Genomic DNA, 15981 nt, shown 5'->3' on the forward strand with positions numbered 1-15981 from the left:
AGAGCATTTGACAATTCAATGTTGGTGCTAAGACCAGAACTTGGGTCTCTTCAACCCCAGGCCAGTGTTCTTTCTCCAGTCACCATACTGTTTTTTTCTGAGTCCATAAAGTTTCGACCTGTTATTTGTCATATGCCATGTTTGGATTGGGGAGGCTTTTTGGAATCCTGGTCCTACTGTCCTTTATGAGTGTTAACTGTCCCTAGTCTGGCCTTTTTAGAACCTTTTGAGCTTCTCTACGACAAGCTTTTAGTATCCTGAAATTGTGCACCACATTTCATATACATGTGTATTTCTCTGACTTTGCAGCAGATTCTCACCAAAGGGTGCATGACCCCATAATAAGGTTAAGAACCAATATTCAAAATCATCTGTGTCATTTTGCATATGGGGAAACAGGCCTGAGCAAGGGACTTTTCCAGGACCATGATCTTTGACCCGAGGTTCTATTTCTCCTGTCGACAGAGGACTGATTATGGTGAGCAGTAACCTCAGCTACATCATCGAGCCCCTCCCTGACAGCGAGGGCCACCACCTAATTTACAGATCTGAACATCTCAAGCTGCCCCCGGGGAACTGTGGGTTCGAGCACTCCAAGCCCACCGCCAGGGACTGGGTCCTTCCGTTTACAAACCAGACCAAGAAACGACCTCACAGGGTGAGTTCCTCACCGCAGGAGTCAGTCTGGGGATAGGCTTGTCCCCTCTGAGGACCTTTGCATCCAGGAGTATTTCTAAATCAAAGGGATGTGGCCAAGAAAGAGGAAATCGCTTTCTTCTTTTACTTTAAGTCACTATCGAGTGTGAGATACCCTTGTATTCGATAGAATAACTGTTTTGGGGAAAAACACTACTACATTTAAAATATTCTGAGATGCTGAGTTCAGAAACTTTAAAATGTGAGAAAAAAGTGTATGCCTTCCTTTTTGGAATAGCCACTTAACCATATGCACAAAATGCTTGTGTTTATTTATACCACAAATAGAGGTGTGTGGTTTAAATGTTTTTTGGGAACTTCCTTGTCAGCATGTTCTCTCACAGTATGTTGGCCTCTGTTCTGCCTGTACTAACCATCCTAGCTCGTTATTTTTTGAGAATAAAGGACAGGACCCAGTGTCCCAGACCAGCCTCCAGTGATAACCAAGATGGTGGGCGGAAGGTGTAGTGAGGGTGATGACGACCACAGCCGGGCCTATCTCTAGTGCCAAGTACAAAATTAGTAAGGAGGTCCACTGCTTATCAACTATTAGCAGTTTTTTGAAATGAGGCCAAGTCCACCATTTCTACATCTCTGATCTGCTTATATCTCTTTCTTAGATAAAAAGGGAAGATTTACACTCCATGAAGTATGTGGAGCTTTACCTCGTGGCTGATTATGCAGAGGTAAGGGGAAGGCAATGAGTTTTAGCAGAACAACTATTCTCTTGATAGCTTCCATTCCAGGCTTCAAACTGCTTTGGGGAAATGCTGAAGCATTCATCTTTTTCCGGTTTGTCCTGTGATTTTGACCTTAAATCCGACCAAGGGCTGTTTTTGCTATTTTAAACATAGTTGGGGAAAAAACAAGAAAAAGTCTCTTCTAGCTTGATACATTAAGCAGATAGAAAATGAAGACAATTAATGTTATTTGGATTAACATTTCTTAGACTGGGTCTGAAGACTTTTAGATTTTGATGCTTGTTCTTAAGGAGTCTATGAATTCTCTATAGAACTTTATAAAATATTTTTTTACACTACTAGTGTGTTCTCAATCATCTGACTGAATGCAATTTTCTTGCCCATGTATGAGTCCATTTTTGTAATCATATTGGTGCCAAATGAGAACTTAAATCTTTGGTTCCCAAAATGTGGTCCCTAGACGAGCAGCTTCAGCAGCATTCCAGAACCTGAGAAAATACAAATTCTTGGGCCACACCTCAGATGCACTGAATCCTAAAGTGTGGGGCTGGGGTTCAGCAATCCACATTTCAACAAGCCCTCTAGGGGATTCTGATACACAGGCATGTTTGCGAACTATTGACCTAAAGGAATAGCTATTTGGCCTTTATTTCCATATTCCTCAAATTAAACAGGTTCTCGCAGGCCTTGGCTTCTAAGATTTGATGAAACTCATCTCTCTCATTCTATTATTTCATTTATTCATCCATGATTTCTTGATTCTATTGTTATGTGCCAAGCACAGACCCACCCCTGGCATCACAGAGTTTACAATAGCAGTGCAAAAATGCCCTAGTTGCAGGTGTGATAACTGCTAAGGTAGTTTATTATAGAGGATTAGAGTGCAGACAATGAGGGATCCAATGTGGTTTTGGGAATTGGGGAAAGCTTCTTTGAGGCGGTCATGTTGAAGCTGACACCTGAAGAGTGGGTTCAGGCCCTAGAGCCCATATTTGCACAAATTAGCTGTATTTTACCTCCAATTCTCACTTTACATAGTGACTCAACCACATAACTAAACACATCTTCGGGCCATGGAAAGTCATCATGAACTGAGCACTCGCCATGTTCTAAGACTGCATGCTCACCTTAGGACAAAATTCACCACAGCTCCGGGTTCTCTCATACCCCGTCCAGATGGTTTAGTTGCCAGCTCCTCCAAAAGGCCTCATTGTGAAGCAGCTCTACCTAGTGCACAGTCCCAAAGCACAGATCCTGGAGGCAGTGCGGGATAGTGGAAAGAACACTAGACTTCGGGCCAGTGGCAGGAGGAGGTGTCCCTTGAGTTGTCTTAGAGACAAAGAGTTGTTAACTGCACAGCAAGTGGAGGTAAAGGGCATTCCAGGCCTAGGGGACATCATGTTCTGCTTGAAAAGAGGTTTGCTTTTAATTGGCATTGATATTGATTTCTCCAGCAGCCTTTTCTTTTTTTCTTTTTTTTTCTAAAGACTGGTGTGTGTGTAGGATGGGGGAGCAGTGTGAGGGGCAAAATATGAAGCTAATTTAAAAGCCAAGGAGGCTCTATGGTCATGGGAGGAGGTAATTGACACTGGCCCCTGCTGGGCAGGACCACCTGTGCTGGGAGGGCTGCTGGAAGAAAGCTGAGCTCCTCTGACTCCAGGACATTTTTCCTTTTAAGCTTTGCATCTAAGATCGTCTAATACAGTGGTCTTGAGCCATTTTTTTTCCAGCCACAGAATCCTTTGTTCAGATGAAAGCTCCTGGGACGCTGATAGCTAAGCATATAGAAACGCAGCTGCTCTAATGTGAAGGTGCGGGGACCCTCCCCTTCCACCCTGCACCCTCCCCGGTGGAATCTTGGTGCAGGGTTTTAACACCCACTGGGTGTGAGTCTCTGGAAGCTGGAGTAGTGGGGGCAGGGTAGGGATTGGGCATCTTCAGTCTCCTGACCTCCAGGGTCACAAACCCCCAAGAGAAAAGTGTCTGCCCAAGGTGCCTCCAGGACTGTGGTGTCACCTAGAGCCATCTTCTTGTTCCAGAGGAGAGTGCCCTCAGCACACCCTCACAGGCGTTCCCGGCAGGGCATGATTCATGCAGCATGGTGGCTAGGGAACGTGCTCATTTCTCAGGGTCCTGGACTTTGAATGGTTCCTGGAGCGGGAGGGACATCATAGGCCAGGCTGGGTTCACAGGTTCACAAATCCCCGCCCTCCTCAGCACCCCTCCCCGCTCCCTCTTCCAGCGGCCTCTCATCCTCTGCAGGCAGAAATGTATTCCTGACAATTAATTAATCTGAGAGGATGGGAAGACAGGGAAGAGGAGGGCTGCCTTATCTGTGATTTACAGCCTGGTGCTGAGACAGGCCGGGCTCCTCCTCTGGGTTCTGAGCTCAATACGGGGAGCAGAGACACGGGTAGTGTTGCTGCCTAGAGAGAAAGGTGTCAGCAGTCAATATGCCCAAGCAGCTGCTCACTCCCTGGGCGTGGGTGGGAGAGCCTGGGGTGGTTCTCAGCTTGTTCAGTCCTCAGCAGAAACAGGAAATGCAGGTGGGGGAAGAGCAAGGTTAGATGTTGTAGGGGACAGGATAGCTGTAAAAACAGAGATGCAGAGGACTTTCATGATACGGACAGAACGTGGGGTAGTTGGGAAAGGCCAGATGACACACCAGGTTTTACTTCCTGTGTCACCCTAGAAAGTGTAAGGTTGAAATGTTCCTTTCTATAGATCAGGGGTCTGCAGACTACAGCCCATGGCCAAATCCAGCCCACCACATGTTTTTGTCAGTAAAGTTTTACTGAACACATCCATGCCTACTGCCATATATGTTGTCCGTGGCTGCTTTTGAGCTACAGTGGCAGAGTTGAGTAGTTGTCATAGAGAAAATAAGCCTGCAAAGTCCAAAATATTTACAATATTTGTAAATAATTACAAATATTTGTAATTTATAATTACAGATCTATAAATTTATAATTTACAAAATATTTACAATAAAACCATTTACAGATAAAGTTTTCTGACTCCTACTTGAGATTCTTCTGGCCAACATGATACGTTCCTTAAACTACAGGGGGATTATCAGGCAGTCATTGGAAGACAGAATTAATGTCTTTGAAAGACAAGGAAATCTGAATGTGTTCAATAATATTCACTAAATGCTGCAACACTTTCTGTGCAATGAGACCAATTTAGAAATGAGGTGACTCTATAGTGAGAAATTTCGGGATTAGCACCTTGGAAAACTGTAAGTCACAGGGCCTTACATTGAATTTAACTCTGTAGAAAGCGACGGTGAAAGTGAGATAATTGACAGTTCTTATGAGTGGCAGTTCCAAGGAAGCCCAGGAAAGTCCAAAAGCAGTGGGAGAATAGGAAACAGTGGGTTTCTTCCCTATGTCATGGCTGGAACACACCCCCATCCCAACAAATATCTTAGAGTGTTTTATTTGTTTTTTGTTTCTTGCTTGGATATTCTTGTGGGATGTGGTGGAGAATGGACGTGAAAGTTTAGAATTGAAATGACATATGTAGCGTGTAACAAAGGTAAATCAGATAGCTACCCAGATTCCTTCTAAGAATAGCAGTGGCAGGAAATGCTCATCATTTGCAAATTTAGGTTGCAGTTGTAGCAAATTTTATCTTTACACTGTGAAGCTTTCTTTCATTGTTGGAGCTGAAAGAGATCTACCCTTCTGAAGCAGGAATGATAAATGTGAGGCTACATACTGAATGTCCTCCTCCTGGTACCCGTGCCACACATTTCTAATCAAGCCCAGCACTCTTTGCTGCCGAGCCCCATTCAGTCTCAGAATTCTTCTCACTGTAGAAGGCACTGCCAATCGATCTGAGTTATTAATTGCAGTTATTTCTGTGCACGTTTTCTCAGCTCATTTCAATGGTATACTCCTTAAATACGGAATCTGCCATTATTGTTATTTCTGGCCCTCTCTCTGTTTTGATTGAAGCTCCCCTAGGCTAGTACCAGGATTTCACACTCTGTGTCCTCCCTAGTGCCAAGAACAATGCCTTGCACATAAGCAGGCATTCAACAGCAATTTGACCAATGTTGACTGATCACATGTAGGGAGGCCTCATGAGATCCCTGTGATGGTAGCTTCATGTTGGGGTGATGACCAAGGCAAGGATTGGATTGGTCCCTCTTCTAAGTCCCAGTGGGAGTTTGCAAGAGGCCATGTAATTTGAAGGACAGATGAACAAGGTTGACTTCAAGGGCTGGAGAAAGAGAATTCAGTTCACTACACAACTATTGCATGCCCAACCTGTGCCCGGCATTGAGTGAGTAGTTGGGGATACCAGGATGGATGTGACCCAGGTTCTGCCCTTGCTGAGCTGATACTCTGTGTGTAGGGGAGACAGTTGTATAAAAACGATTGCTCATAGAAGATGGAAGAAGACAAAAGCTAATTCAAAGACAAGTAATGGGGCACAGGAGGGGTCCTGCAAGGGGTTTTGGAGTCTCACCCAGTTCTGCTTGCTCCGTTTAGTTTCAGAAGAATCGACGAGACCAGGATGCCACCAAATACAAGCTCATGGAGATCGCCAATTACGTTGATAAGGTGAGACCAGGTGTGTACTTTGTGGGAAAGGTGCCAGCACCTTTCAGGGGCCGAAGGATAGGAGATCACGTGGCACCTGAGTTGCCTTTCAATGGAATGGCTGCCGCAACCAGTTTCTGAGACAATAATAATGCCGTAGAGGCTCAGAGTGGTCATGACAAAGCCCTCACTTTGACCTTAGCCAAGTAACTTATCTTCTTTGGGTTGCAGTTTTGTTTTGTTAATTTACAAAATAGAGGGGTTGGTCTGAATCAATGGCTTTTGATTATTTTTGTTTTTCTGGTGGAATCCTTCTTTTAAATGAAATCTTATGCCAATGTCTAATATAAAAGCCAGATGAAAACAGATTGCTCTAATCTGAAGCAGGGGTGAGGACCCAGAGTACTGTCCTCTGACCCCTTCCCCTCACCCCTGCAGTGCCTCCTGGGGAACCTAGGACATGGAGGAGCCCAGTTTAAGAATGCTTTAAGGTTCTTTAAGGTTCCTTCCAAGTATAAAACCAAGGAATTCTGTGACTTAGGAGGGGATGAGGTAGTTCAGCATGGGAAAGGTAGAGAGCCTTAAAAGTTTAGGGGTGGGTTATTTTGGGCCAATCAGAGTAGTCTTCATCTGTAAAACGGTTCTGAAATTATTTCTTTTCTCTTAGAAAGACGGTGCGGATGGTTAACTTTCCTAGGTCAGACCCTTTTAAACATGTTCTTCAGAAATACCCAAATTCATGAATTTTACTAGAACAGGCTGGTCCGGGACTTGAGAGTACTTTATTTATATAGTGTTTATATGAAAGAGGGTATTTATAGTGCAAAATGCAGTAGAATAGGTAACCTAGAACGACAGTAGCCTCTTGATAGGCTAGTGTAAATAGTTTTAAAAAGTAGATGTTAACATCTTTGGGGTCACAGGTCTCTTTGAGAATCTGGTAACATTTATTGTACAATTTCAGGGCACTCGGAACTTCTGAAGCTTGACTCTGAGTCTGTTAGGGATTCTTGCATCACAGGTCTAAAGGGGAAGTCATTTTTTTCTAAACACTAGAAGATAAAGAAGAGAACTTAAGTATTTTTTAGGGATTTACAAGCAAATGGTGGTGTTCTGAAGTCATCAGGTGGGAGAATCTATGCCATATGGTTCTTTTCTGCCCTAGATGGCTCTGGAAACACCAGTCAGTGGTCAGTGACAGGTGAAAGTCAAACACTAGCATTTCCTGGAAGGAAGGACTCCAGGGACACAGTTTAGTACTCTCTCTAGCTCTAACTCAATCAACAATAACATCTAAATTATCCCACATCCCAAACACTCAACATCTGGGAAAACAAGAAAAGCTTTTTTCCCTAGGGTGTCTACAGGAGGCAGACACTGTTGTCACCCACGTGACATCTATTGTTCTGGAGACGCAGCAGGTGGGAGACTTGGCTAGGTCTCTCCTTTATGAACTGTCCAGCTGGTCTGGGTGATAGAACCAAGGGTGTGATGAGAAGTGGAAGGAGAAGAGAGCATCAGCAAACGCCAGTCCTCACGTGAAGCCCCAGCCTTGCTGGCTGGTCCATTCTCTGATGCAGTCATGGTTCTCTTCTCAGCGGCTGATGTTAGTCCCTCCCAGCTGGGGCGCAGGAAGGCGAATCCACTTCTCTGAGGCGTGCTGACCCAGCTACTCGAACTGAACTGTTGTTGAACTAAAACTGGAATGAACTGCACTAATTTGCTGAATCCTGAACCCAATCCAAAGTGTTTTTTCTTAACTGTGAAAAAGCCAAGTTTAAGTCCTTAAAAAGATTCCTAGTCAAGCCAGTTCAAATTGGAATCCAAACCATTTATTTTCTGTAATGATTGACCTGGCACAAAAGAGGAAAATCAAAATTTCCATTGAAATCAACTGATATTTCACTGCACGTGGAGCCCATCTCATACCACAGTTTCTTGGAGGCAAGTTGATTCTCTGGATGTATAACTATGCCAAGTCTTAAGCAGTGTAGGATCATGTGTAGGCCCTGAGGTCTCACAATCTGGGCCTTAACCCTGGCTCCACATTCTTCCTGCTGAGACTTCAGGCAAGTTCCTGACCTTCTCTAAGCCTCAGTGCTTAATACATAGCAAGTGCTTGATAAACATTGGCGTTACCATTGTTATTTTTAGCTAGGGCAGTACGTGTCACTTATGGATTAAGGTGGTGTCTCCTGCTCAGGTGACCTAGGTTCACATGTGACTTTTGTTTTTTCAAAGCCACTGCCTCAGTAATCTCTAGGCTAGGCCAAAGAGTTTCTTGAACCTAGACCTTCCAGTACTTAGCTTTAAAGAGAACCCTCTTCCTGCTTATTTGTGTATGAGATGAAAGATCCCGTGTCATCAAGGTCAGATGTAGTTCTAGCCTTAAGGAGCCCAAGAGTCAGGTCTCATTTATAGAATTTCAGGATCTCCAGGTTGGACAGAATCCTGAAGGTTATTTGGGACCTTGCAGTCTAATGCTTGCAACCTGTTTATGGTATCTTTGCCAAAGCCTGAACACCTCCAGTGATGGAGAAGGAAACTTCTGAGAGTAAGCATATCTATCTACTTGTATATCATTTATACCCATCTACTTCCAAAATGAGTAGGAGACGTCTTACAATAATGTATCCATATATAATTTGGTGTCTCCATACAATAGAAGACTATTCAGCAATATAAAAAGGAATGACAAGCTCATATGGGCTGCAAGATGGATGAATCTCAAAAACGTGCTAAATGAAAGAAGCCAGACACAAAAGACCATATATTGTATAATTCTGTTTATAGGAAATGTCCAGAAAAGGTAAATCTATAGAGACAGAAACTAGATTAGTGATTGCCAGAATCTGGCAGTGAAAATGGGAAATAAATATAAATGGACATAAAGGATCTTACTGGTGTGATGAAAATATTCTAAAATTTGATTATGGTGATCTCGTTACCGTAATACCAAATTTACCATCTTGGTAAATTTACTAAAAAATATTGAGCTGTACATCTAAAATGAGTGGATTTTATGTAAATTATACCTCAATAAAATTGCTTTTAAAAATTCATATATGAAAGAACATTGTAGACAAGTATGAAAAAGATAAGGACCAGGAAAGGAATTGGGAGGGATAATCATCCCTGACAGTCAGACCAAGGGTACTTATTACAGACGATGGCAAGGCTTGTCTCTGAGCTTACTTACAACCAGCTTGACTTGAAAGTGTTTTTCCTATTTTAAAATGGAATGTGTCTTTTTGTCTGTTTTACCTATTGACTGAACCTTACTTCAGGGCCATGTGGAACAACAGTGAGCCGTTTTCCCCATGAGAGCTCTGTACATATTTGAAAGCAACTCTATGTCCTATCTCAGTCTTTTCTCTAAGCTAAGTCACGCCAGCTCTGCCACTAGAATGCTGTGCATCTCTCTCAGGATCTCAGTTCCCATTTCTGAAAAAGGTAAATAACACCTATTGTCTCCTTCCCTTGGCAGCACGTGCAGCAGAGCAATCTGGTGTCTGCTCTGAGCACTTAGGGCCTTGTAAATCTCAGGTGATGTTGACAGATGACGCTGTGGCTCTTCTGTGTGCTTTCAGTTTTACCGATCGTTGAACATCCGGATTGCCCTCGTGGGCTTGGAAGTGTGGACTCATGGGAACATGTGTGAAGTTTCGGAGAACCCGTACTCTACTCTCTGGTCATTTCTCAGTTGGAGGCGCAAACTACTCACCCAGAAGAACCATGACAATGCACAATTAATCACGTAAATAGCCTTTTTCCATGTGTGTTGGCTTGGCCTTGGCTGCAAAGCCCCTGCCCCCAGTGCGTGTTCTGTCTGCCCCTTTCTTTCCCCAGTGTCGAGTGTTGGTTGTCCTAGGCCATGCTGCCTCTCTGGTCCAGGTAATCAAGGAATTCTCAGACTTGTGCTCTGTACCCAGCACACCCCGGAAAATGTTAAAAGGCCTACAAGTCGTAACAGTGCCAAGAAATGTTTACAACCTAGATGGGAAAATAGACTTAGATGTTGAATGTCTGAAATGTTTGGGGGTGTGTTTGGGAAGTGACTGGCTCTTGCTCATGGGCCTCTTTGAAACAGACTTTCTAAGGGGCGCATCGTGATCTTCTCGGCGCTTTGTTCTAGTGTGTGAGCTAAGCTCTCAAAGCAGGTGCAGGAGAGGGGCTTCCTTGGGTGGTCCTTCACTGCATTTCCAGGGGCTCAGGGATGAGAGCCGAGATAGTCAAAGTGGCAGGTAGTGCAGGAACCATGTGTTCAGTGGAAGGAGACATTGGGGGTGGGTGGGAGTTTCTTTAATCCTGGAGAGAAAAGAATAGACACTGTTGGGGGTCATGGTGGCTCCTGAAAGTCCCCCGAGGGTGATTATCTGGTATTTATTATTTTGAGGCAGTTACAACCAAGGGCATATAGGTAATAAAATCATTTTCCTTCTGTTCCCTAAATATCTCTCTGAATCAGCAATCATTTAAACCTTTGTTTACTCTTTAAAAGAAACCAGGGAAGTAGCCTGGAAGTACCCCAAGTCTGGTCTGTGCGTGGTTACTTCATGGCACTACATTCACGCAGGAAGAGGTTTTGGTTACCTAAATTCTGGAAGCCTGTTGTCCTGCTTTGGGAAGGACTTCCTCAGAGCCGTGTCTCAGTTGATGAAATAACCTGTAGGGCTTCATCTAGATTTGAATGTATTTTGCATATTCCTTTGCAGATTGTTTCCCTAAAGAAGAGTCTGCCTTGAATTCAGCAAACATTTATTAAGCACCTACTATGTGTCAGATTCTATGCTAAGTTCTGGTGACCCCAAATAAATAAGAGAGTCTTGGCTCTCAAAGGTATCGTGGTTCAGATGAGAAGACAAACATGGAGGAAATATAAAAGTACCACGTAATGAATTTCCATATAGATCTTTCCAGTGAAGTACATGTTTGTGGCATGCATGGAAACACTGGTATTTTCTTCTTTCCTTCTCCCCTGCCCTGGGTATATACAGCTCAGAGAGGGATGTGTTAAACTGCGGGAATGTAGGTCTGGCTGTTGGCAGATTAGGATCACAATTGCAAAACAAAGGCAGAAACAGCTCATCCTTGTACCCAGCTGCACTTTGTGAGGCTCCTGATGGGACACATCTGTTTCCTTGGCCCCTGAATGATGTGGGAATGAAGCATCAGCCCCTACAGCTGCTGCCCAATCCCCCCACCCGACTCCAATACACATACCAGAGAGCCAGGGATGTGGCATGGGAACCCAGCAGCTGGCGGAAGTGGGCGTGATTCACTTCAGCACCAGAACCTGTGCCACCCTTCCCTCTACCCCTCCCTCTGACCTTTTCCTCTGCAGCAGGAATGGGATGCAGCTTTGCAAGCCCTGCCCATTTCCTTCCAGGGAATGGGGCTATGGGCATATTGTGGGGAAAAGTGACCTTTTGCTCTCTCTTTCTGTTTCTTTGGAGCAGTAAAAGAATAGGTGAGAGGAAGTGAGAGGTGTGGTGACCTGGAAGTTGTCCAGTTAGGCTAGAATACCAGGGCCTCTCTCCTTGGGAATGTCTGTGGGGCCTGGGAACACCATAATGGCCACCTGCTCCTGGGCACATTGGAACAGCCCGTGTAGCCCCCATCCGAATCACCCTCTCTCCCTCCCTCCTGCAGGGGCATGTCCTTCCATGGCACCACCATCGGCCTGGCCCCCCTCATGGCCATGTGCTCCGTGTACCAGTCTGGAGGCGTCAACATGGTGAGTCTCAGCCAGTATGTTGATGCTGCAGAAGGCGGAAAGCTGCCTCACAAGACAGGATATCATCTTGTAAAAAATAATTTTATATTTATTGTTGCAGAAAAAAATAAAGCTTGACATCAAAAAGGGCAATTGTTTAAAATGAAGTCATAAAGTTCTAAGAGATGGAGGTAGCCAGGGGTGAATTTTCATTTATTTGTAATTAATCCCCGATATTCAAGCTCAGGAGAACCCTGAAACGATTACATTAATACATCACTAGATCTCTCGTATATTCCAAACCAGGGGCTGGGGAGTAGTAAGACAACAGAGATAAAAAATGTTTTTTATTCTAGGTCTTGTGTTGTTATGTATATCATTATGAAACAAGAGCCTGTCTCAAAGTCATGATTGGGAAATTACTACCTTCCTTTGAAATTCTCTCTGACTTTGTGAGAGTGTTTTGACTATTCAATTCTAGCCTGAGAATTAGGTATCAAGGAGGCTGCTGTGATCTGTTTGTCCACCCCTCTGTATCCATCCTGTGTATCAGCAGTCGCAGCATGGTACTTAAAAGCATAGGCTTTTATCACAGCCTGTGTGCACGGTGATCATGGAATCAGTGCAGAGCTGCAAGGCTTGGCTAAAGAAAAGGCAGGGTTGGGGGTAGGGAGAGCTGTCTTCTTGACCTAAACTCTCTCCCTGAGCAGGACCACTCCGAGAATGCCATTGGTGTGGCTGCCACCATGGCCCACGAAATGGGCCACAACTTTGGCATGAGCCATGATTCTGCGGATTGCTGCTCAGCCAGCGCGGCCGACGGTGGGTGCATCATGGCAGCTGCCACTGGGTGAGTCAGATAGGAAGGTGCAGAAGGCAGAGCATATGAGGCCGGTGCAACCCATGTGCTCCTCCCAGCCGGCCCCAGGGAGCCTCTGCTATACCTCTGCTGGGGGCCTTGGAGGGAAATGCAGCTTTGACAACAAAGACACTGGAAGGGGACCAAGAAAGGAAATGTATGGAAGGAGCACTAGGTTTCTAGCAAGAGGTTTGGTGCTGGTGGAACCCTGGATATACTTAATTTCTGTCTTAAGATCTTCAGCTGTAAAATTGGCCTGACCACCTGTATCTTTTTCTCTGCATGAATTTTTTATTTGTTTGTTTGTTTTTTTGAGGAAGCTTAGCCCTGAGCTAGCTACTGCCAATCCTCCTCTTTTTGCTGAGGAAGACTGGCCCTGAGCTAACATCTGTGCCCGTCTTCCTCTACTTTATATGTGGGACGCCTACCACAGCATGGTGTTTTGCCGGGTGGTGCCACATCCGCACCCGGGATCCGAACCAGCGAATCCCGGGCTGCCGAGAAGCGGAACGTGCACACTTAACCGCTGCGCCACTGGGCCAGCCCCTCTCTGCGTGAATTTTTGATAAGGACCATTTTGATAACAGCCAAAACCCTTAATCTCTCCTTGTCAAGGGAGTTTGATGAGTGCTGTTATGTCCCAGGCTTGATTGAAAGTGCTGACGTAGCATCCAGAACAAGGAAAAGGAAGGGGAGCATCCACACACCCCAGGGTGACTCCTCAGGGAATTCACAGGCTGCGTTTACCATAAGGAACAAGGACAAGGCAGCAGCATCTGCCTGTAGTTGTGAGGGGTTTTTAAACTAGAGCCTTTGAAAGAGAATTCTGGAGTTTATTCAGAGGACTTATGTTTAGTGTCTGGACTCAGACAGCAGAGAGCATTGAGTTCTTCCAGGACCTGAGTCACTCTTTGGAAAGCGTCATGGTGGGAGCCCACCCCAGACTATTAGGACCTGCTTCTACTTCTTAGAGAAAATGCAGCTTTGTTGGAGCTGCAGTGTCCAGTGTTCTTCTGTCACCTGTCAGCTGTGATATGTAAAAGATGGCTCACGGGTCATGCTCAGATCCCTATGAGCCCACTGTGAAGTCTACCCCTTTCTCTCCCAATCTAAAAAGCATATTTGTAGACAAATGGTTGAGAGTTAATTACTACTCCAGTTTGTTTTTAAACTATTCACACATTTTAGTAGTTTAACAATTGTTAGTAAAAAATTCCTTGTGACAACTGAAGGAAACCCCCTGTGTGTAAGCTTTAGTTGGTTTAGAGAATTGGGATCAGGATAATTCTCCCTTTATGGACCCAAATGGTGGTACTATCTTGCCACCAGGGAATGTATGACTTTTGATTCTTTTTCCCAACAGTGGGACCCAGGACCATTCATACCCTTGTGATAAAGACCATGCATTTGTGAGTTGGCTGGTCGAATTTGGAGTGCTGCCTCCATCCTTAGAACAGAGATCAAATCACTGGTCCAATGAAGAAGCTAAACCCATGATCTTGGCCTTTTTTGGCCTGGTCCTCTGTTCCAAGAAATTCTCCATCTAATATCAGCTTCAGGAAAAGTTTGGGTTGGCTGGTATTTAATTCAGCTCTAAGGCTCAAGAAACCTGTTGTATCATACTCATAACCCTTTATTTATTGCAACTCCTTCATGCAAATGGCAGAAAGTGCTACTTCTGATTTTCAAATACTTCCTCCATGCAGAAGGTGGGAAAGAAACCCAAACATTATGGGGTGGTTAGAAAGGATTGTAAGTTAATGTATCAGTGATGTTCTAAGGGAGCAGAATGTATGTGCATTTGACTGTGGGAGTCTGAGTCCAGGTGGAATCAGCCTAATGGGCAGCAGGATTGATGGCTCTTCTGGCTGCTTGATGCTCAGACGCCCAACTAACTCTGACCTTATTCTCTGCCAGGCATCCCTTCCCCCGAGTATTCAATGGATGCAACAGGAAGGAGCTAGACAGGTATCTGCAATCAGGTGGTGGGATGTGTCTCTCCAACATGCCAGATACCAGGACGCTGTATGGTGGCCGGAGATGTGGGAACGGGTACCTGGAAGAAGGGGAAGAGTGTGACTGTGGGGAGGAAGAGGTAAGGTGTCACAGCAATGCTATTGGGAGGGGAAGAATATGCATTGGTTTACAATCTCAATGTCAAAAAGAATGCAATTGAAAATTTCTTAGTCGTAGGCATTTCCTACATACACATGGCTATCAAAGACCCCATCATAAAGCAGATGTGGAGAGTAGGCCTTAAACATGGACCATTTCTGCCGACTCTCCCAGTTTGAGGTTGGCACTATTCAGGTCCAAGTCAAGGTGGCGTTCTCTTTGGGAGCATCTGTTCTAACCAGAAACCACAGTCTCTTCCCCATTTGGCCTCGTTGGCCCTCCAGCTGCACCGAATTTATTCTGGAGGCCACAGAGCCGGATATATGAACTTGAACCTGGGCCTTAGGAGGATGCTTAAAATAACAAGCTCATGCTGTTTAGCCTGGAGAAGAGATGATTGAAAGGGGATGTAGGAAGTACTGTCAGGCCTGGAAAGGGCTGCGAGGAGGAAGAAGGAGCAGAACTGTTTGTGTGGGAGCTGTTCCCTTCCTTCTGTCTTCAGAATGAGTGTGGCCAGCACGCAGCGGAGCTCTGTCGTTTGTAACAGATGTGTGTTGTTCTGCAAAAAGCAGAACTGGATAGTTTCATCTCTATTTTTTGAAGAATGAAAATATGTGGGCTAACATATGCAAAACAATCTGGGGGGAATACATGAGTAACAGTAAAGGATGGGGGGAGATTGAGGGTCTGTGTATGTGGAAAAGGCTATTTGTATAACCTTCTCTGTGGTTTGATTTTTTTTTTTAATGCCAGCATAGAACTTTCATAATAAAACAAGAACTGTTTAAAGACTCCACCACCCCCACCACCAGGAGTTCAGAGGGATAAGCCCAGACCCTTCAGAAAGGAGGGAGTGGTGTTATCATGGAGAGCCCAGTGGGGATGAGGAGCAGCCCATGAGTGGGCTCAGCAAGTTGGCTTATATTTGGAGCAGTTGCTTATTCAACACATATGCAAGGAGTGTGGGGTGCTATGTTGCATGCTAGGTATCGAATGGATAGCAAAAATGGATGTGGTCCCTGTCCTTGTGGAGTGTATAGTCTAGTGGAGGAAACACACACTGACCAGATTAATTGCAAAGTATATAAATGCAACCTGTGATGTAGGGCTATGAGTGAGTATATGTGGTGTGAAGGGAGCCACCCTACTGGATGAGAGTATGACCTCTGACCCCATATCCAAAGACAAAGTTAGGAGTTAGGGAGGAACACAAGGAGAGAAGGCACATTTCAGGTCGGGGAGGAACTGTGCCTTGAGATGGGAAGAAACATGGTATGTTAAAAGGGAAGGAACATGTCTGCCTGGAGCCCAGGGTGGTGGGAGATTAGTGGAAGGAAAGTG

The 15981-nt window shown here is 44.9% G+C and overlaps 1 protein-coding gene across 3 annotated transcripts in view; it reads left to right on the forward strand.

The window, feature by feature from the left end:
* ADAM19 (ADAM metallopeptidase domain 19) overlaps positions 1 to 15981 on the forward strand; it is an 81606-nt gene that overhangs the window by 45019 nt on the left and 20606 nt on the right. For all 3 annotated transcript variants that reach the window (XM_014842714.3, XM_070517146.1, XM_070517147.1), the window contains 7 exons: positions 466 to 658; positions 1317 to 1382; positions 5900 to 5971; positions 9541 to 9707; positions 11603 to 11687; positions 12377 to 12516; positions 14443 to 14620. In XM_014842714.3, coding sequence (XP_014698200.1) covers positions 466 to 658; positions 1317 to 1382; positions 5900 to 5971; positions 9541 to 9707; positions 11603 to 11687; positions 12377 to 12516; positions 14443 to 14620 — 901 coding nt within the window. The remainder of the gene's footprint in view (positions 1 to 465; positions 659 to 1316; positions 1383 to 5899; positions 5972 to 9540; positions 9708 to 11602; positions 11688 to 12376; positions 12517 to 14442; positions 14621 to 15981) is intronic.

The sequence above is a fragment of the Equus asinus genome, chromosome 9 (genome assembly GCF_041296235.1).
Source record: "Equus asinus isolate D_3611 breed Donkey chromosome 9, EquAss-T2T_v2, whole genome shotgun sequence".
Taxonomy (NCBI): Eukaryota; Metazoa; Chordata; class Mammalia; order Perissodactyla; family Equidae; genus Equus; species Equus asinus.